Genomic DNA, 23,367 nt, shown 5'->3' on the forward strand with positions numbered 1-23,367 from the left:
ACTATTGTTCAAAAGTTTGAGGTTGGTAAATTTTTTGGGGAATGTTTTGTTTCTTATGTTCTTATGCTGTTGCATTTGACCAGAAATGCAGTGAAAATAGTAATACAATTTAAAACTATTTTCTATATTTCTATTTTTTCTGTGGTCTATAAAATGTAATTTATTCCTGTAATGCAAAGCTGAATTTTCAACAGCCATTACTCCAGGCTTTAGTGTCACGTGATCATTCAGAAATAATATATATGACGATGGGATACTCGAGAAACATTATCATTTATCAGATAAAATATTAACTAATGTTGAAAACGGTTGTGCTGCTTTATGTTGTCATGGAAACTGCAATGATTAAAAAAAAAATCAGTATTCTTAAATGAATAGAAAGTATAAAAGAACTGAAATAATATGAAAAGAAAAAACATCTTAATCTTTTTCACTGTCACTTTTACATGCTTTTGCATTCTTACTGAAGAAAAGTATTGATTTCTTTAAAAACTAAATATTGACCCTAAACCTTTCAATGGTAGTGTAAGACCCTGAGGAGAAACATAAAACTATCAATAGAATGAAATTATTGTGATTTAATCTCATGACCAGTCTTTAGAAAGCAAATTTCATAAACTTTGGCTTATTCAAAATTTCGGCAAACCCATTAGCAATCTCTTGCATCCTCAAGAGTCTCCAGGACCCTGATTTAGAAGACTGTGTTTTCAGATCAGTTTGTGTTCTGTTGTTATTGAACATGGTAAAGTGTTCATTAAACAGAGTGTGGTGATGTTTATTTTATGTCAGTACAGAATAATATAATTTCTTACAAAACAGTAATCAACCCAAATCTTTGATTACTTCTCACAATTCAGCATTTCAGCTTTAGAAATGCCAAGCAAAGTGAGTCAGTTCTGTAATGTTCATGTGCATCCAAAACTATTAAAGCCAGGAATGTAATTCTTTTTACAGCCCAAGTACAAGACATTTGAAGTAGGGCTGCATTTCATCCATCTGAGGAGGGAGCAAAAGTTCCTGAAACTGCTAACTTAGCTCTTCTTCTTTGAGTCTTTATGAGGCCACACTGTGGGACGTATAGGACAGACATGGAACATTGGCCGTCTGTGGCTTGCGAGCTGCCGCCTGGTGTCAGTTCTGCACACCCTTATGAGTGTGTGAGTGTATGTGTCCTGCCACCCATATGGAGTGGAGCCACTATGTCTCATCTCTGCATGAGTGCGTTTTTTGTTCCTGTGGATGTTACCCATCATAACGTCTGCTCCTCCCATGAGACTAATATGGATTTAGATTCAAAGATGCAACAATAAATGGTAGGGCTGGGTAATGGTAGGATACTCACAATTTTCTATTTGATCTAAAATCTCTTGATTTGACTGATATGATCCATTTGGATATTAGGAATAATACAGGTCAAAAAAAAATTTTAAGTCTCAAAAGTGGTAAACTAGACAAGGAAACCCTGTCGGTTGGTACAATACTATAATATTAAAGGTTCAACTTAACAACAGAGTCTAAACTATTAAAATACAATTGCTATTTATGTTTTTAAATATAAAAACATGAGTAGCATACATCTGATTTGCACATAAGCCAGTTATCTACTTTTTAATAATGTGATTGTGTTCTAATAGTGGCTGATATAAAAACTCGATTTCATGACAGATTTATTTAAACATACATTAAATAAGACATCACTGTACATATCTATAAGACATATCTGTAGACATTGAATGGTTTTCCTGAGGTAAATGTAGCATTATGTGACATTGTTTACAAGCTGTTTGACGTCTGATGAATGATTACATAAGAAATTATACATTTCAGTTGTACTGTTTCTTTCAACACGCCTTCTGATGTTCAGTCATGTTTATTTTATGCTACAACTAGTAGTAAAGATGGAGAAAGCGATGATCATTCTTATGTACTGTTGCGGCTACTGTGATCTGTCACACCACATTAAAAGCATCAAAACCATGTTTATTGTTTAAGTTTCATCATAAAATTGACCAGAAGCTGAGACTTTGTTTCATATCAAAAGTAACACAAAGCGTATTATGATTAATGGATGGCAGGCTTGTTGCAAATAATATTTAAGTTTTGTTCACGCATCATCAGCATAGACTAAGAGATTAATTTAAGAATCAATATTGGTTCTCAAAATGAATATTGATTTAGTTATTGATAATGTCAACCCAATAAATGGCCATTTTGTTGGTTAGCGCTGCTTTCTTGTTGCCATTTGCTACCCCTTTTCTGGTCAGCATGAGGATTAAAGATGAGTATCGTGGTACCAAAGGTCTTTATTATATTTACACCAAGGTTCAAATGGGAGGGGTTAATGGGAGAATCCTAACCTGACAAACCTTGCCCCCTTGTAAGGAACATGTAGTATTTAAGCTTCAATGTAGATGTCTCAGGAGCAGACGGAGGTCATGTTGATCGAGAACCTTTTTAATTCATCACAAGTGTTAGCCGCTTTTTGATTGCCGATTTGTTCTCATTTCCTGTGGATAGATCCAGATAAGAGTCCACTTCCTTTCTTTGTGTCCACAGCCAGAGGATTAGAGAGCAGTGAGGTCCACCTCTTTCTCGTCCTCCAATGAGGAAAGGCCGAAGGTTTGTTCTCTGTCAGTGTCAGCACACGTGTGATGCCCTGTGAGCCGCCCCGGCTCACGTGCCTGCGTTGTGGCCGGGTGATTTATGTATGGTGAATAACATTTCGTCTGGCTGACAGGGATGATCAGATGGTGGTCGTTAGCAGGTCTGAGAGGTCCTGGCCCAAGGTGAATGGTCCTATTCTGACCCGTCTGCTGCATGGCGAACGTTCCTTCGCACCATCCGCGCGGATGTGAGGATCTGTATGCGAGCGTGTGCGCCGACATGGTTTTCTCGTTTGCACGCTGCAGCTGGCTGCTGTAAATATTAGCTTTTCAAATGAACGTGGCCACCCTCAGATATTCAAAGGCAGAAATTGAGAAGCATGTTTTTTTATTTAGTTGTCTGGCACCATTTTCTAAACCAGCAGCAGACAGCTTGGTTACGTTCAACAAACATACGGTAAGCAGTGCATTCAGCCTGCATCTTCTAGTGCTGGTGGTTTTGGACTGGGGTGAAGGGGTCTGTGAGACTGGTTTCAAAAGGGCATTGGGTTCAGCTCCATTACACATAAATATAAACAAATACTCACTGAAGAGATTCGAAAATAACAAGCTAATAAACCTGCCCCCTCCTGATGGCACATCATAAATTGATCCTCAGAGATCCAGAATCTGCCTCAGTGTTTGTGTGTGTTTTGCTTCTCTGTGCATGTGTTTCTGAGTGTGATTTTGTGTTGAGTAAATACACCTTTTCAATGTTTATTTTATGGATGTAAAAGTTGTGGCCAATACCAATAAACTGATAATATTATGTTCATTGTATTGGCAGATAAATGGGTTGAAAATCTGTACTATTTAAAAATAAAATAAAACTAACTAAAATTGGTCGTAGATTAAACTTTTTATTTGGTATATCTGAATAAGTTTTAAATGTATAGGAGATGGTAAAATATATATTAAAATATTTTAAAAAATACATTTGTCATTACAGTTTGTGATTTTTTTTTTTTGGACATTTGTGTACTAATTTAAAGCTTGTTTCGTTTTTAATCATATGCAACAGTATTAAAATTCTGGTTGATATTTTCTGATAACCAGTAAATAGCCTTTATTTTGTCTAAATAAATTATAAATGAAACACTAAAACATGTATTCAATTTTATTTTAATGCTATGAATTATGACATTATAATGTGAAGTACGAAAAATGAATATGCATTTTGAGATTGAGTTATTTTTTTTCTAAAGATTTACAATTAGTAAATGTTATATGTAAATATAAAAATAGGGGAAATGATCATGCATTTACATAACTTCTCGATTATGATCGACAGAGTAGTCCACGTGACATCAGTGGTTCAACTGTAATGTTACGAAGCTATGAGAATACTTTTTTTGCGCAAAGAAAACAAAAATAACAACTTTATTCCACATTTTCGATCATCTTGGTACTTTTCTGTGCCTTGATGTGGTAGTTCCCTTGCTGTCTGTGGAGGCTCAGAGAGCCCTCAGATTTCATCAAAAATATCTTAATTTGTGTTCCGAAGATAAAAGAAGGTCTTAGGGGTAGGGATGGGCGATATCTTATCGTTTGCGATATACCGTTGAAAATTCTCCTCACGATAAAAATGTGTCTCCTCGCGATAATAACGATAAGTCTAGTTGATGACGTAGTTTTGTGCGCGACCGATTCACTGTTCACGTGCGGAGTGAAAACAAGCATGGCAGAAGGCGGACGTGAGGCTGAGGAGGAGCTTGTTGTTAAGCAAGGAGCTACCTCCACAATTTGGAACTGGTTTGGTTATAGAAAATCAGATGCGGAGTAGAGGCTGACATTTTTTCGGGAATCCCACGGGTCATGGGAATCCCACAGGATGGGAAACAAAATCGCTACGAATCACGTGATTGGGACGGTACAGGAAAAAATGTCATCGGGAGTGGGCGGGACCGGGAATAGTAATGATACCCAACTTTATACACAAATATACCTTTTATTTAAATAAACTATAAACTGTATATTTTAATTCGGAACTAGTTGCCCTGTCTCGCTCTCCTCCTGTTTGCTTTGGTGTGGCTGGTTAAGTGAATGACGCAGTCCGTGACGGACAGATCGTTAACGGCGGTTTATTTGTATACACTCAGAATAACAACGAAACGTTGCGCTTTAAAGCAAACAGGGTGCTCTTTAGGTCTCTGAGCGAGAAACTTCCGTCTTTGAAAAATATATCTATAGAGAGTGAAATGTCTACTTTCAAATGAAAAAACAAAATTCAAATAGAAAACGTGTGTGTTAGCATGGATGATTTACATAAAATTTAATGTGTGCAACGTAGCCTACACTTTGCATAAACTGGCTTTCAGTTCAATTAATATAATAACAAAAAACTACATTTTGGGTTTTTATTCAACTAAGGTGGGCACGCTGTGATCTGTTCTATATTTTTACTGTAACTGACAGATTTCGGCCAAAAATAAATTAATAAAAAGAAAAAAAAACGGGAGTGAGAGGGAATGGGAGTAATTCTTCCGGGAGTGGAATGGGACCGGATTTTCCCCCAGTTAGTGTGTGTGTGTGTATATATATATATATATATATATGTGTATATATATCTATAATATAATATATATATATTATCGTCATTGGTATCGTTATCGCAATAAATACCTGAAATTATCGTGATAAATTTTTTAGGCCATATCGCCCATCCCTACTTAGGGGTTTGGAACAACATGAGGGTGAGTAATTAATGACAGAATTTTCATTTTTGGGTGAACTATCCCTTTAAGGTCCTTATATGCATGTCATTTATGAATGTGAAGAAAGGCGGAGAGATGCTCATGCTGAGGTTTTCCAGGATCGTCTTGTGAGGGGCAGGGCGTGTGCGTCTGAGCCTGTGCACGTCCAGTAACCCAGTGCTGCCACAGGCATGCTGAAAATGAGGAGCCCCTGAAGAGTTGTGGAGAGCACTGTCACTTTTTCCACCCCAGCAGGGTGGAGGAAAGATGGAGAGATGGAGGAGAAGAGAAGGAAAGAACACGGATGGTTATGGTGGTTAGAGGGAGAGAGTGAGCAGACAGAGAAAAGAAGCCATCCACTTGTTTTGTCGTCGGCACTTGAACCTCAACACAAGGCAAGGCATGATGTAGAAACGAACCGCTGCTGCTAGTCTCTCCTGTGATTGACTGATCCAGCCTTCACAAGTTTTGTAGAAGGGCAGCCCACTGACAATAAAAATAAAAGTTCCCACTTTATATTGTGGCCTTGGATGCCATGTACTTACATATAAATTAATCATTTGATAGACTGTAAAAAGTGATAAGTTGACTTGACTTAAAAAAAATTGAGGAAACCCATTGCCTTAAAATTATTAGGTAAATATATTTTTTTAAAAAGTTGACAATTCACTTAACTTATTTTTTATTATTATTATGTACTTAAAAAAATTGAGGAAACCCGTTGCCATAAAATTAAGTTAAGTCAACTTATCACTTTTTACAGTGTACAATGCACTAATTGTGTACATCAAATTTTTTTAACTTGTACTTATATTAAAAAAAAAATTAACACTTTATTTTAAGGTGTCATAATACATAGCAATTACCTAATTAAGTACTTAGTTGTAGCCATTGTACTTGCATGAAACAAAATGTACTTACCATGTAACTAAGTTATGGAACAGCCTGTAATTACAGTTTGTAATTTTGTAGATGTAATAGGCAGCTACTGTTACACATATGTAACCGACCGACTACTTGTACACTTAAGCACAATCTTGATGCACTTTATTTTAAGTAGCTTATGGCTGTGTAATATTCTGTAATTTTAATGTAATTAGAAAGGTATTACATGTGTTTAAGCTGTGCACTGGTGGGCTAAATCAAACTAAGGTACAGCTGGATAAGGTGTACAGTATAGATACACACGAAATACACTTAAGTACAGTCTTGATGCACTTTATTTTAAGTAGCTTATGTCTGTGCACTTACATTTATAATTACATTGTATAAAGCATTGCAAATAACCGCCCGCTTTAAGACATGCTTTTTTTGGGCGTTAAATAATTCCGCAAATACCAGTGAATTGACGAGCGAAAATTTTAGTAAATCGCATTGCGTGATTCATTTAAATACTCTCCTTGCAGAAATTTCACTTTAGCATTTAAAATGTTTAATTTCTACCCTAATATGAAAATAATTATCAGTATTGTAACAGAATTTTTAATATTGATGTATCCTTAATATACACTACTGTTCAAAAGTTTGCAGTCGGGAAGATTTTTAAATGTTTTTAAAAGAAGACTCTTATGCTTACCATTACCAAGTCAATAATAAAAAAAAAAAACAGTGATATTGTGAAATATTATGACATTTGATATATAACTATTTTCTGTTTGAATATATATGTAATTTATTCCTGTGACTGTAAAGCTGAATTCTCAGCATTATTACTCCAGTCTTCAGTGACACATGATGCTTCAGAAATCATTCTAATATGACGAATCAAGAAACATTTCTTACTATTATCAATGATGAAAACAGTTGTGCTGCTGAATGTTTTTGTGGAAACTGATACCTTTTCCAAAATTGTTTGATGACTAGAAAGCATTTATTTGAAATGAATATTTTGTAACATTATAAATGTCTTTACTGTAACATTTGATCAATTTAATGCATCCTTGCTGAATCAAATATTATTAATAAAAATTGTACTGACCTAAACTTTTGAATTGTATCGTACATATGGTTTGTAAAAAGATTATTTAAATGCATAGAACAGAAACAAATACATTGTTACATTCAATATATATTATATATATATATATATATATATGCATACAGTGTCTGCAAGTAAAAGCTGTTTATTTGTAGACTGGGATAATAGCATGGCTGGAGTAGCACTACAAGTCCATCAGAACTACAAATGATATGCCTGTCAACTCAAGTTGTGCCACTGCAGACAGCATCATTGATTATAATGAGAGCAATTTCGTTTATCAAGTGGAGCCGATCATGTCCGCTGTAGATATGGTGTTACAGTTGAAACTCTAATTGGAGGGTCAAGATGAAGAGGTGGAGGTTTGAGCTAGCTGAACTGCCATGCTCAAATGGGATATCCCAAATTGCCCCTTCTCAACAGGAGGCTTAAAAGGATTGACAGTTTGCAGGCCGCAGCATTAGCCGAAGCTGAAGAGATGCGTTAAGGCAGAGACAGTTAGAAGGCTTGAGGAAGTGTCACGGTTTACAGAGCCGTGTGAGCGCTCGGATCCACGTAGAGTATTGCAAAGTGTGCTGGGCAGAGGGTGAGAAAATGTGTAAAGACATGAGCGAGGGCAGCTTTGCAGTGTATTCAGTTCACTCTGAAAGAATGAGTTTAATCTCTTCCTGTCGGGCACCGTGAAAAATAATGCTTGGCGCATCTTTGTAAGCCTCTTGCGTGCACTGTTATCCTTCTGTTTACTCTGCATTCGTCTTATCAAAGTCTACCTGCAGAAGAGCCCTAATGAATGGAGAGTGAAAGTGCCTCTGTAGATCTGGTTCTCCCTCTCTCTCTCTCTCTCTCTCTCTCACTGCTCTTTTAAATCTCTTCCTCTGGCCAGCTCAGTTCCACTCATTTTAATGTAGTTGTTAACAGCTTGCGGTGGAGCGGTTTGTGTGGCTTTGGTGTCAGTACGCTCACAGGCTGGTGGGTAGCGTCGGACCCGACGAATGAAGGATCGCAGACACAGTCAAATCCCTCTGGTGCCAAGTAGTGAATGAGGGACCTGCTCTCCCTTTACTACTCCGCTTCTTTCTCTCTCGCTCTCCTGAGCTTGTGTCATTGGACTGTTGCCCACAGTGAACACGATGAGCTTGTGATTGGTTTAAAGGATTTGAGCAGATTTTAGAATGGTGCAGAAAGACTTTGGACTTATAGACAGCAAGGCAATAGATTTATCAAAATACTGTGCGATGACCGTATTAAAAATGCTCCAATAGTTTTTTTTAGTAGTTGGCATAATTGGGTTGAAATTGGAATGAAAATTGTTATTTTCATTGCCATTACAGTGAAATAACAGAACATAAACATAGGAGCCTGAGAAGAAATGCTCATTGTATATCCATCTATCCATCTATCCATCTATCTACACACACCAATATCAAATTTTTTGTGAAGACCGAGATGGCCAATGCAGATTATATCATGACATTTGATATTTCAAAATGTATATATTTGCACTGCAATAGCTTATAGCCTATAAGTTATTTTTGTTCAGTCAGAAAAACCAGCACTTTAGCCTATAATAAAAATATTACAAGGCATGATTTTCACACATTTAACATAAAAATGAACAATATTTTCATACAATAATTTTTGTCTGTATACCAATATCACAAAACTTAGCAATATAACAGCAGTATTTTAAAATATAAAAAATGTCTTTGTTATGATTTATGAGATGATGCAGTCTTTGACAGTTTTTAGGGAAAAGCACTTAGAAATAATCACCATATTCACAATATTTCAAGAATGTGGTTATGGTTTCTCATGTCAAAACAAGTGGATAACTCAAGTTATAGTTTTGTCCCACTGTTTCTTTAGTTTCTGTTGGATCTGATCTAGAGGCAGCCTGTATGTTTTCACGCTGCAGCACCTATGTTGAATACTGCTGTGCATCTCCCTTTCACTTTCTTTTTTGTCTCACTGTCACTCTCTTTCTTTCTGTGTCCGCAGGAGTCGGAAGATTCAGATCCGGAACATTCCTCCTCATCTCCAGTGGGAGGTAAGTGTGTAACCGCTCGGGCAGAGAGAACAGTGTGTGTGTGTGTGTGTGTGTGGTCAAGACTCTGTCTGTCTCCTCTGGGCTGCAGCGCTTCTTTCTTTAACTCACGGTGTGTTGGGGAAAGCTCCGCCCACACACACACAAGTACACTTCCTCTGCAGTCCATGTGAATCTGTCTGGAGAGAGTTCAGCCCTGGTGACCCGATTGTAAATCCTGATGACATCATCACAGTGAGCGCTGGCCCACTTGCACGCGCTCACACACTTGTGCATGTATTTGGACACTGTGCCTCTGTATTCGGCATTGTTCTTTTGAGTTTAGCGGTTCACTGTGTAAAAATTGGTGTGTTCACTCAATTTCATACCATATGTGACCCTGGACCACAAAACCAGTCTTAAGTGTCAATTTTTTAAAATTGAGATTTATGCATCATAAATAAATAAGCTTTCCATTGATGTATGGTTTGTTAGGTTCTGACAATATTCGGCTGAGATACAACTATTTGAAAATCTGGAATCTGAGGGTGCAAAAAAATCTAAATATTGAGAAAATCACCTTTAAATTTGTCCAAATGAAGTTCTTAGCAATGCATATTACTAATCAAAAATTACGTTTTGATATATTTACGGTTGGAAATGTACAAAATATCTTCATGGAACATGATCTTTACTTAATATCCTAATGATTTTTGGCATAAAAGAAAAGTCTATAATTTTGATCTATACAATGTATTTTTGGCTGTTGCAACTTAAGACTGGTTTTGTGGTCCAGGGTCACATATGAGCAATTACTACTCACACAAGTGGCTGTTTTAGTGACATTTACGCACCGGTTTTGAATCTGAGCATGAACAGGCACTTGACACAAGCTTTGCAGAACTGAAGAATATCATGGAATAAAAATATTCTCAAAACAATGTCTCAAATAAAGTTATCTAATGATTTGAAATATGATGAATAAATAAACTTTTAACTTTAACAGCCCAAGGTGACTGAACTGTTGTTGTATGATGAGAGCTACACTACCGTTCAAAAGTTTGGGGTCTGTTAGATTTTTTTTTTTTAATTAAAGAAATTAATATTTTTGAAGCAAGGAAGCATTAAATTGATAAAGTGACAGTAAAAAAAAAAATATTAATGTTACAAAAGATTACTGTCATATAAATGCAGTTCTTTTGAATTCATCAAATAATTCTGTTAGGAAAAAAAACATAAAAATGTTGAGCAGTGTATTAACTGTTTTCAACATTGATAATAGTAAAAAATGTTTCTTGAGCACCTAATTAGCATTTTAGAATTATTTATTTTGAAAGACTGGCATAATGGCTGCTGACATTCAGCTTTACCATCACATAAATAAAGCATTTTAATTAATTTAAATAAATGTTTTAAATAGAAAACATAATTAGAAATTGTAGTATATCACAGTTTTACTGCATTTTCAATCAAATAAACAAGAGATGTAAGAGACGCCTTTCAAAAGCAAAAATCTTACTTCCACCAAACTTTTAAACGGTAGTGTATGTATACTTTGTGTTAGACAGAAAAATAATAGCATACAGGGTTTGATATTTGGTATAATGATGGCATTTTCATTTTGGGGTGAACTATTCATTTTATTTTCCATCTCCTATTATCTGGTATTCAATCTAAAAACAGTTTATGAGATGTTTTGCTGTTTGCGTTTGTAACTGATTGTTCTCTTCTCATTGCAGGTTTTGGACGGCCTATTGGCACAGTATGGTACTGTAGAAAATGTGGAACAAGGTAAATGAGTTGCCATAGTCTAAAGTGAATATTGTGAATAAAGTGAATTTCAAGCAGTGCTAAATTCCATCTAAAAATCTTCAAATACTTTTGTAATCAACATGTTTACAGCTTGTATCAGGTGGATGCTGATTCACATTCATGTTTACGGTATAAGTGAATTACCCATTTATGAACCCATTAAGAGTCTTTTTTGTTGGGGACTTTGCCTTACAGCACATGTGCTGATGTACTGTGGATGAGTCTAAATTGCTAACAGACTGTGGACTACAGAGACAATGTGTGCGTTTAGATCACACGTTATCCAAACTTAAATCACATCAACACATGCTGCCAGTGGAGACGTCTCAGTTTTGAGGTTCTGTAATTGTCTTTCCCAAATGAGAGAGAGCGTGAGAGGCACACAGTCACGGCGCCTGCGACTGAGTGTGAATGAGAGGAAGTCACAAACAGAGGGATGAACTCTGCTCTGGCTGACATGAGCGATGTGTGGATTGAAGTGGGATAGAGTGGCCAGGCTCCAGCCGTAACGTGTGTAGGAAAGTAGGCACCTGTGGTCTCTTTCTCACGCACAGCTGAGACTGATTGCGTGTATACCTGGTATTAAAGGGATAGTTCACCCAAAAATGAAAATTTGATGTTTATCTGCTTACCCCCAGGGCATCCAAGATGTAGGTGACTTTATTTCTTCAGTAGAACACAAACGAAGATTTTTAACTCAAACCGTTGCAGTCTTTCAGTCATATAATGGCAGTCAATGGGACTCACGGCCTTGAGAGAAAAAAAAAAAACATACACAGACAAAACCAAATTAAACCCTGCGGCTCGTGACGATACATCGAGTTCTAAAGACACGAAACGATCAGTCTGTGCAAGAAACTGAACAGTATTTGTATAGTTTTTTTTACCTCTGATTCACCGCACGGTCCAACTGTCCTGAGCGTCTTCACAACAGCCGGCGCGTGACGCGCCTTCTTCTTGCTTTACGGCCGATCGCAGACTTATAAGTGCATAACCGCCACCTATCTCTCAAATGGACCATTGACACTCTATCTACAATTAGGAGTGTCAACACTGTAAAAAGTGATAAGTTGACTTAACTTAAAAAAAAGTGAGGAAACCCATTGCCTTAAAGTTAAGTAAATAATAATTGAAAAAAGTGAATTGTCAAGTTCACTTAACTTTTTTTTTAAAATGATTATTTAATTAATAACTTTAAGGCAGCGAATTGTTTCGTGTCTAAAGACCTCAATGTATCGTCACGAGCCGCAGGGTTTAATTTGGTTTTGTCTGTGTATATTTGTCTGGTTTTTTTTTCTCTCAAAGCCGTGAGTCCCATTGACTGCCATTATATGACTGACAGACTGCAAGTTCAAAATTGAGTTACAAATCTTCGTTTGTGTTCTACTGAAGAAACAAAGTCACCTACATTTTGGATGCCCTGGGGGTAAGCAGATAAACATCAAACTTTCATTTTTGGGTGAAATATCCCTTTAATGTTGTTACAGTGGTGCTTGATGACCTGTCATTGTGTGCTGATATCAGACCCAAACTGCTGTTCATAATCCAGACAAAGACACTCTCATCTTAGTAAACGTGTCAGTGAATGAGTCAGCAATAAAGGAAAAAAAGTGCAGAGTTCCTTGTACTATTTGTGTTTATGTTGGTTTCATATAGTTTTGAAAACTTTTTTTTTTTTTGCGATTTCCAAGACAAGTTTACTTTTAAGTGTTTGAAATGACTTTAAAACTCTTATGTGATTTAACAATCAATTAAAAATGTAACACTACTGATTTTGTTTATACTGATAATTGTTTATTTGAATCACTAGTTCTGGAGAGATGCAGCTTAATTAACCTTGATGAAAAAATTTAATTTGTCATAATAATTATAAGCAGTGAAACAATTGACATTTTTTTTTAATAATTAATTTATAATATATATATATATATATATATGAAACTGTATATATGAGACTGTGCTGAAGTGCTTACAATTAATTTAATGATGGAAATAATTACTAAAGTTTTTATTTCAAGAGTTTTTTTTTAAAGTTTCTTTAATGAGCTTTTCTTCATTATGATGACAAATTACATTTTAAAATTATGTCATATCATTAGGTGGGTTTCCATCCAAAGTTGCGAATTTAACTTGTGTGCAAAATTGGAATATTGCATCAAAAATTTGCGAATAAGCACTGTTTCCATCCAACGAGTCCAAGACAACAAAATTGTCACTTTCTGATAAACTGGGACTATAAATCACTAAGAAAACTAGAAGAAGCCACTGAATATAATAATTTTCATATATAATAAATTACTTGCACCTGAGAGCTAGTAGACAAAACAAAGTAATGTGGTCATTGCTTTTGGAGGTGGGTGCTGCTGTTTGGGAACGCAGTTCTGGGAGGCAAATACTTTGATGACAGACATTGCTCAGGCATTTCAAAAATGGCCATAACAACATTTCAGATGCTATTGAACGAGATTGGTCCACTGGTTAGTGAAGTTATCCCATCCCATAGCGCAAAGTCACACTTTTTTGATGCGCATGGAGGAATTTATTCCATCTCCCATTATTTGCATTAATCCTTTTTTGCACAAGTCAAAAAACACCTTAAAGGAGCATCATAACTTTTTTGCGATTTTAAAGGATTTTTATTCTAAATTTGCCGTTTCCATCACTCATTTTTGATGCGATATGTCAGAATAAATAAATAAATAATAAAATAAATATGATCGTGTCAGTATGACGTAAGGGCGTCGCTACTTCTCGTCGTTCTTTCTCAGCGCTTATTGCGTGATGTGTCTTCATTGGTGATACTCATTGGTTCTGAGATTGATCGCTTGAGCTGTCTTACAGCGAGGATTTTGTGGTTCTCTTCATGTGTGGAGTTCTGGATTTCTGCCCAGCCTTCCCACTCAACTTCCACTGTTCTTCCAGACAGACTGTCTGGTCCTCTAGGCACACAACTCCATCTAATCAATAAAAAGGCAGGCGTTCCTCTTAAAAATGCCATGCACATGCACATTGTCTCTGCAGTGGCTTCTGTCTGTAATTATTCAAATGACCCAAGAGGAATTCTTGTAATGTGGCACAACCTTCATTTAGCCCCATTTCACACTCTTCAGAGAATATAATACAGCTTGACCTTTAGAGATCTGGATCTGTACGCAGGTGCTATTGTTAGGTGTTGGATGTGTATAGCTGCATGAACTCTTCAAGTGGAGGTCTTTCCCTCATTGTGTGTGTATTTAGATGATACACAGGGCTTTGATCTACGGACGTCAGGGTTGTTTTGTGCTTGTCCTGTGAAGTACACATCTGGCCATGGCACAGTAATCCTTATTTTAAATGCAGACACACAAGTGGCTCTTTACAGCACTAGTGTAAAACTGCATTTGTTTGTCTGTATGCACATAATACAAAAGCATGCAGTCTCACATTTATGAATATGATCGAGTTCCTTTTTTCTAACTCATATTTTCTCTCTCTGTATTCATTCTTTTTGCAGTTAACACTGATACAGAAACAGCAGTGGTGAATGTGACATATTCAACAAAAGAAGAGGCGAAAATGTAAGAATCTAAGTGTGATGTTTCGGTAACACTTTAGAATAGGAAACACTTATTCACGATTAACTACGACTTTTCCCTCGATAAATTCCTAATTTGCTGTTTATTAATGGTTAGTAAGGTAGTTGTTAAGTTTAGGTATTGGGTAGGATTAGGGATGTAGAAAAAGGTCATGCAGAATAAGTCATTAATATGTGCTTAATTACTACTAATAAATGGCTAATATTCTAGTAATATGCATGCTAATAAGCAACTAGTTAAGAGACCCTAAAATAAAGTGTTACTGAAGGTTTTCTAGGGATGGACAGTATGACCAAAATCATATATAGACATTAAGTTTAACTGTAGTTATTTTTGCTCATTTTAATATTATTAAAAATATTTATTATTCTTATATGAAATGTATAAATAAATTGATTTTTTTTAAAAATTACAATTATAGTATAAAGCTCCTTTTTTTTTCGTTAGTTGAAATAAAACTGATTTAAAATAAAATATACTGTACATATTAGATGAAAAACTTTAAATTAAAGTTAAATAGGAATATTTAAACTAATAAAAAAATTAATGCATGAAGCAACTTCAAAATATTATAAATACTATAACAGTAAATAAATAATATTAATATAACACTGGCATTAAATTGTATACTGTTACTAAACTTAAATATGTAAAAAAGAAATGCTTGTTATTTTAAGTAATTACAAGTAACTAATTAAATTTTGTCACGTTAATAATATATATCAGAATTCATTTTTCCCGCCTGAAAAATGTAATCCCAAAATGTTTCAATAAATCAGTCCCATTATAATCTGTACACTGTCATTGTATTCCCCTGATAATTGTCCCCCTCTGTGTCTTCAGAGCTGTAGAGAAGTTAACAGGACAGACCTTTGAGGATTACTCCTTTAAAGTGTCTTATATTTTGGATATGGATGCTGCTCCGCCTCTGCCTGCGACCCGGATTCGACGGGGTGGAAGGACATCACGGGAACAGGACTCCCAGCCCGGGACCTCTGCAGGCTCCCTGGGGCCCCGACAGAAACAGCCAGACTTCCCCCTGCGCATGCTGGTGCCCACGCAGTTTGTGGGAGCCATCATTGGCAAGGAGGGGCTCACAATCAAAAACATCACCAAACAGACACAGTCTAAGTGAGTCAGAGAGTGACATCCTTAAGTGTATGGAAGAGACATCTGTGGTTAATAAGATTCAGAAGAATGCACTGGAATTAATATCAATACAACTATTTATATAATGGTCACAATTTATTTTAAGGTCTAATTCTCGCTATTAACAAACCATTAACTACGACTTTTGCCTCAATATATTACTAAACTAATTTGCTGCTTATTAGTTAGTAAGGTAGTTGTTAAGTTTAGGTATTGGGTAGGATTAGGGATGTAGAATAAGGTCATGCAGGATATTAGTACTAATAAACAGCCAATTTGTTAATAGACATGCTAATAAGCAACTAGTTAATAGTGAGAATTGGTCCCTATACTAAAGTGTTACCTGTATAATTAATTGCATAATAAATTAATTTATTACAAATGTGATTTTTTGGACACATTTACAATGTTGTTTCATTTGTTAACTATGTTATTTAAGATGAACTAACAATACTTCTGCAGCATTTATCATAGTTTTAAAGCTAAAGTTTTACTAATACAGTTCTGAAGATCGAAAGCTGTATCTGTTAGTTAATATAGTGTGAACTAACATTAACAAAGGTTAATAAATTCTGTAAAAATATATTGCACACTGCTGGTTCATTAGTTTATTTATTAACTAATGTTAACCAATTTTATCTTATGTTTTACAGATATTTTTAGTTTTGTTTATGCTCATCAAGGCTGCAATTATTTAATAAAAATACAATAACAACTTTTTCTATTTTAATATATTTTAAAATGTTAAAATAAAATGTATTCCTGTGATGGCAAAGCTGAATTTTATCATTATATCAGTCTTCAGTCTCACATGGTTAGACACAAGAAGCATTACTTATTATCAATATTGAAATTAGTTGTGCTGCTGCTTAATATTTTTGTGGAAACAGTGATTAAATTTTTTTTCAGGATTCTTTGATAAACCGAAAGTTTTGTAACATTATAAATGTCTTTACTGTCACTTTTGATCATTTTAATGCATCTGTGCTAAATAAAAATGCTAATTAAACATTTTTGGCTTAAATGTTTTAAATGGTAGTGCACATAGGATTGCTTCAATTAAATACCTATTTTATATAATATATAATATTCATTGCTAAGATCATCTGCTGCTAAGATCATATATTTTGCACACTAAATATCCTGGAAATATGTCACATTTCTTCATCAAATTTGGCTGTAAGCACGAACTTGCAATGATTTTAAACACATGCTTGATAACATTGACAGCTCTTCATGAAGCTTTGTCTGATCTCTGATCCTGACAGGGTGGACATCCATCGTAAGGAGAACGCGGGAGCGGCAGAGAAGCCGATCACCATCCACTCCACTCCTGAAGGCTGCTCCGCCGCATGCCGCATGATCATGGACATCATGCAGAAAGAGGCTGATGACACGAAGGTGTAAGTCTGGATCTTCTGGAGTCACGAGAGCTCTTTAAATACATCTCTGTGGTTGCCAACTTGTGGTCTTGCTTCTGCAGAACTGAGGATATTCCTCTGAAGATCCTGGCCCACAACAGTCTGGTCGGAAGACTGATCGGGAAGGAGGGCAGGAACCTGAAGAAGATTGAAGAGGAGACAGAGACCAAGATTACCATCTCCTCGTAAGTGTCTGTTGCGTGGCTTTCAACTGGTGAGAATAAGGGAAGTGCATAATTGACCTAAAAGCCCCCCCCCTTAGTTACTGTTGCTCCCTCGGACAAACAAACGGAGTTACTCACTGTCTTACAATGACAGCTACAGTGTGAAAACCTTGTCACAAGATGTTTTTGCACAATTTTGGACACACAAGGCCACCAAATTTGAATTAAATATTCCATGGAGGGATTTATAACATATTTAAAAATAAATACGGTGGATAACTCAAAGGAGAACACAATGCAAGCGGGAGAAGTCTCATATTACGGTCTCATAGTATAACATGCAAGATCAACACTGTTCATGTATTAAGTTAATGTACATTTAACCAGTTTAATATGGAGAGGCACTGAAATGTAGAGCTTCGTTTATGTGTTTTTGACCTACGCTGTACAAGACGCGAGAACAGTCCGCTATTTATGTTTGTACATTAGCATGGACTCACTAACTTTAACATTAGCTAGTTTTAGCCAGAGATACCTTGCTAAAAGCACATGATTTTACATTTACATTTTACATTTATGCATTTAGCAGACGCTTTTATCCAAAGCGACTTACATTGCATTCAAGTTACAGTTTTTACATTTTATCAGCTCTTGCTTTCCCTGGGAATCGAACCCATGATCTTGGCGTTGCTAGCGCCATGCTCTACTATTTGAGCTACAGGAAAGCCCTGATAACATTAACGTTCTGCTTGAGCAGATGAAAATTGTAACTTAATGAGTGTATGACAACCAGAAAATAAACGGTTATGTCTTCATTTGTACTGGGGTTGAATACTTAGGGACATTTTGCTCTGTTTTGTTTGGATTCAGGAAATCTAATGAAATAAATTATATCACCCATCCTCTCAGGATACCTGGAATCAGTGTTACAAGTACCCCAGGCACATCGTTTTTCCATTTTTGAAGCATAAACCCCATTAAACCGATGCGAGCTTCGGATCTTCCAGTGTTTCTCTATGGCGCTGAAACCTAAAGATGTCCGAGTTCCGCTCCCCGTGCAACTGATACTCGACTGCCATTGGCTAGTCTGCGTTCAAGGGGAGGGGCTTACCGATAGGTCAATTGTTTCACTGTTGTGTTAAAATCTATACTGTTTTGTCAAACTGTCCTCTGCATCTGTATGGAGGCATACATGATTACTTGGTTCACCATGGAAAGTTGTTTTGATAGGAAATATGATGTTTTGTTCTGACGATATTGATCAAAACGTGATATGAACATGTGACATCTTGTAATGGACTGCTAAGTGCTGGGTTCTGGTTCAGAGCATCAGAGTACAGGTGGTCTTATGTATTTCCCAGAAATAAGTCTAGGAAGTGAGTCACCCAATTAAGCCCTAACCAGGAGTCCTGACGTCATTGCATTGCTGTCCCTCTAAAAGTCCCACTTACTTCCAGGTTAATTCAGAGATGACTGTATTCATCACTGCAGAGATGCACTATAATTTGTCTTGGTTTTCAGTTCAAGAACAGCATACAGTAAGAGCGATGCAATGCAAACAATTAGTGTTATGTCCTTCTATGGCTCAGATCTCTGCTATCCTGTGCTTCAGTTAAATCATGCCATAATGAAAGGGGTCAATTTAAATGATCAATTAATTAAATTATCAATGTAAATTATCAATTAAAAATAAATAAGCATAAAAAAAACAAAAAACAGTTGGGGCACGTTTTGTTGCTTTCCATCTTGCTATTGACAATTAATAATTATAGTAATAATTATCCCCTCCCCAATTATTGAAAAAATAATAATAATGATAAAATATATTGACCCATTTAGAGTGCTGTAATTATTACAAAAAATCCTAATATCAGTCAAAACCAATATGATCACATCATATGCACAATATAATAATAATAATACAGAAGATATTGACCCATTAATTTAAACACCTTTTAATATTAGTCAGTACCAGTATGATCATATCATACACACAATATAATAATAATAATAATAGCAAAGATATTATTGATCCATTCAGGCTGATGTCACAAAAAAAAAACATTTTGGTCACATCATATCCACAATATAATAATTAATAAGACCTTGCCTTGCCTTATTTAATTTAAAAATACCCTCAATTGGAACACTTCTCTGATCTGACAAGCATGTACCAATGATTTTACTCTCACCTACTTTTTGTCTTTCTCGATTCTTTTCCCAGTTTACAGGACTTAACTATTTATAACCCAGAGAGAACCATTATAGTGAAGGGGAGTATCGAGGCCTGTTGTAGGGCTGAAGTGGAGATCATGAGAAAGCTGAGGGAAGCCTATGAGAATGACATTGCTGCTATTAACGTAAGTGTTTCAATGATTTAACAGGAAATGTGATTTCCATCTATAAGCCACCGTTTTTATGTGGTAACCAATATGTCAGATTTAACTCAAACCTGATACGCTCCGTATAAAGCGCTGCTTATTGTGCGTCGAGTGTGATCAACCTTGAGTCAGCGTCTAATAGAAGACTAGGCAGTTAAATGCCTCGTCTGTTTACTCGTGCTCAGTTATTGACTGTGTTTATAGGAAACAGCCTTGAGTCAGTCCGTCCCCTGCCGTGCATACGGAGAACGCACTGTCATCCTGTCAACAGCCGTTCACACAGACGTGCTCGCACATGCACACCATTCACCGTTAACATGCATGACGTCACCGCCAGTGTCTGAGGGAGGCGAAGCCGGAGACTGAGAGCAAATACTGCAACAATAGCATCATCATTCTCGTTTACATCCAATGCCTCTCTTCATCTTCAGTGAGTCATTTATTTTGCGGAAGAGGCCTCTATCAACTACGCAGATCAAATTTATGCAGTTTCATTTATACTCACGCATTAGTCAGTCTTCAGTGGTAAATTATTCATGCTTGGATCAAGTGTTTTTGTGACAGTTTCGTGTGTAAGTGTCTGTTGGTTGATCCCTGTAACCTTCATTCTCTTTTGTGGGAAGGAGGCGCAGCAGATGAATCGGGCAGAACATGAAAAATTAGACATATGAAGTTCTCTGTCAAGACTAAACAGCATAACTTCTTATCTAAAATCGTTTGCCACGATGCAGCGGGTCGATGGAGCCACCTAGCGTGACGGTAGCAATATTACAAGACGTTATAACAAATATTCACATGGTTCATACAGCTCACAAATACAGTGAAACTGAGAATTCTGTGTAGTTTGTTAAACTGAAATGAGAGTATCAAGAGGAACATGATAGCTTGAGGTCATGCACTGAGTAATCATTCATAATCCATGATGTCTTGCAGCAACAAACCAACCTTATCCCTGGGTTAAGCCTGAGCGCACTGGGCATCTTTTCAACCGGTTTGTCAGTATTGCCACCAACTGTTGGGCCCAGAGGCGTCCCACCCGTACCCCCAACCGGCTACAACCCTTTTCTTGTGAGTACAAACCACAGTATGGACTTCATCATGAAGCTACAGCATATTTGGATGTTTCATCCTAAGGAATGTGTTCCGTTTAGCAGGTCAAAATTCAGATTTTAACAATTAGCTTCATGTTGCAGGATGCAGTAGTAGCAGAAATGATAGAAGCAAGATTTTACCAGTTTTAGTGTATATTATTTTGCATAATATGTATAATACATTATTGTCTTGAGTAATTAGACACTTTAAATAATTAAACAGTTAACAATTGTCAAAGCGTTTTAAACATCAAAACAAAATAGCGTCACAAAATGTCAATCACATGATTTGAAATCTCTCTCTCTTTCTATATATATATATATATACGTTATTGTTAGTAATAGATTAAGATTAAATTTGAAAATGAAGTTAATTGACTTTATATAGAACATAATGTTGCTATACATAATTAGTATATAAAAATGTTATAATAATTATAAATTCAACACATTTCTGTAACATTTATTATTAATGCCATGTATTTCTGGAAATACCAAATATGTTGTGTATGATAACATTTTTAATATTTAAACAAATGTTATGAGTAATAGAGGAATGTTTGGCTCCATTTTGAAGAGTTTTGGGTAAATTGAAAAAAAACAAAACAAAAAAAAAAAAACATACAACACAACACAAATATCTGTAAGTTGCATTTTAAACATTTATTATTAATAATGTGAATTTGTGGAAATACCCCATATGTTGAGTTTGATGATATTTTTATTGCATAATTTATGCTAAAAATGACATGCATGTTTAAAAACTAGAAAAGGAATTTCATTTACATCATTAAATTCAAATTTGAAGTACTACATTCTGTTCTGTTTGCTAGTTCCATTTCAGGATTTTAATTAAAAGGAAATTTAATCTGAATTCTCAGTGCAAATCTAAATGGTGCACCATCCTGACATAGTCACACTGTACATAAACAGTGAGTGCTCACCTTAGCATGCACCTACTCATGTTTGAGTTGTATAACTCTTCCGGTCGGTTAGTGTGCTGCAGGAATCCCCTTCATATTTAGTGATGAGTCAGACAGGACAGCTTATGGCTCACGGATGAACTAATGAAGGTAGAATGAGTGTGTGGGTGTGTGAGATGGCACTCATTACTGAATGAATGTTCTTTGCTTTTTATCATCCTCAGTAGTACTGTAAAACTTGAGTAGTCATTTATTGTAAATTGTTACAGCGGGTTTTTATTGTTGCACTTCTTTGCTCACAGTATATCAAGTTCTCTTCATTACATTAGTGACTTTGGCATTTACTGTCAATAACTAATCATACTTTTGGAAACTGTTGCTAAAAATCAAAGTTAGTGTCCTCACCAGCCAGCTAGTAATGCTAGTAACTGACCAGCTGGTTAGCCAGCTTCTCTATTAAATATATATATATAAACAGCATGGAAATGCCCTTTGAAAACATAGTTAGTTACACTTTTAATAACAAACAAAAGTAGCTAAATAGGTTGCAGTTATTATTATTTTTTTAATGCAGTTTTTTTAATATAAGCAAAACAGTTACACAACAGAGAGAAAAGAAAAAGGTTGCAGTTAATAAATGGGGCAGTGTCTTTTTTAAAGATCATTTTAAAGTAGGGCTAATGATCTATTAAAGAAATGACTAATTAATCATACAGGGTTCTGTAGTTAATCATGATTTTATTAATTGCATTTGTAATCATAAATACATTTTTACATTGAATCTCAAAATTAATGTAGAAACAAAATAAGATAATATTTTAAATATTTGATAGTTATTTGTGTTTTTTTTTTTTTTAAGAATAAAGGAGCAATGTTCACATAAACCCATGTCACATTTAGCTGTTCCGTTAATATATTGTTTTTTTTTTTAATATTTAAATCTTTAAAAGTTTTTAAATTCCTTGTTTTAATTGTTGTGATTAATTTTTTTTTACGTAAAGCACTTTGAATTACCATTGTGTATAAATAAACTTGCCTTGCAGTGATGTTTCTGTCTCTGTCATTCAGTCAGCTTTCTCTGTACGAATGAGAGCTTCGTTTTTTTCTTAAATTAATTAGTTTATTCATTTTCTTTGTTTAATGACACAATAGATAAGCACTTAACCTGGAGCTGCATTACAGTTCTTGCTGGTCTAATCAGCAGGAATGTTAATCAAAATAAATTTGAAAGCATAAAAGTGAACTTATGAGGACTGACTGATGACCCTATTTTTCATTATTTACATGGGTAATAAACAAGAGCCGGTGAAATGTTCTTGCGAAGCAATACGTTTGCATATTGATTCATCTCATTTGTTCTAGGGTCACTCATCACAGCTGGGTGGGCTGTACGGTGTCCCACCTGCTAGTGCCATCTCTCACCAGCACACAGTGAGTACTGAAACTGTCAATAAAATGGATTGTTCTGGTTCTGGATGATGATTGCTGGACAAAGGCCTGGTTTCACAGACAGGG

At 35.7% G+C, this 23,367-nt stretch overlaps 1 protein-coding gene across 4 annotated transcripts in view; it reads left to right on the forward strand.

Annotated features, from left to right (window-relative positions):
* The window catches only part of igf2bp2a (insulin-like growth factor 2 mRNA binding protein 2a), a 66,656-nt gene that overhangs the window by 33,922 nt on the left and 9,367 nt on the right, over nucleotides 1–23,367 (forward strand). For all 4 annotated transcript variants that reach the window (XM_058787232.1, XM_058787233.1, XM_058787236.1 and 1 more), the window contains exons 3-11: nucleotides 9,312–9,360; nucleotides 11,076–11,127; nucleotides 14,642–14,705; nucleotides 15,567–15,854; nucleotides 17,141–17,275; nucleotides 17,356–17,478; nucleotides 19,682–19,817; nucleotides 20,772–20,906; nucleotides 23,215–23,283. In XM_058787232.1, coding sequence (XP_058643215.1) covers nucleotides 9,312–9,360; nucleotides 11,076–11,127; nucleotides 14,642–14,705; nucleotides 15,567–15,854; nucleotides 17,141–17,275; nucleotides 17,356–17,478; nucleotides 19,682–19,817; nucleotides 20,772–20,906; nucleotides 23,215–23,283 — 1,051 coding nt within the window. The remainder of the gene's footprint in view (nucleotides 1–9,311; nucleotides 9,361–11,075; nucleotides 11,128–14,641; nucleotides 14,706–15,566; nucleotides 15,855–17,140; nucleotides 17,276–17,355; nucleotides 17,479–19,681; nucleotides 19,818–20,771; nucleotides 20,907–23,214; nucleotides 23,284–23,367) is intronic.

Source organism: Onychostoma macrolepis, chromosome 09, assembly GCF_012432095.1.
Source record: "Onychostoma macrolepis isolate SWU-2019 chromosome 09, ASM1243209v1, whole genome shotgun sequence".
NCBI lineage: Eukaryota > Metazoa > Chordata > Actinopteri > Cypriniformes > Cyprinidae > Onychostoma > Onychostoma macrolepis.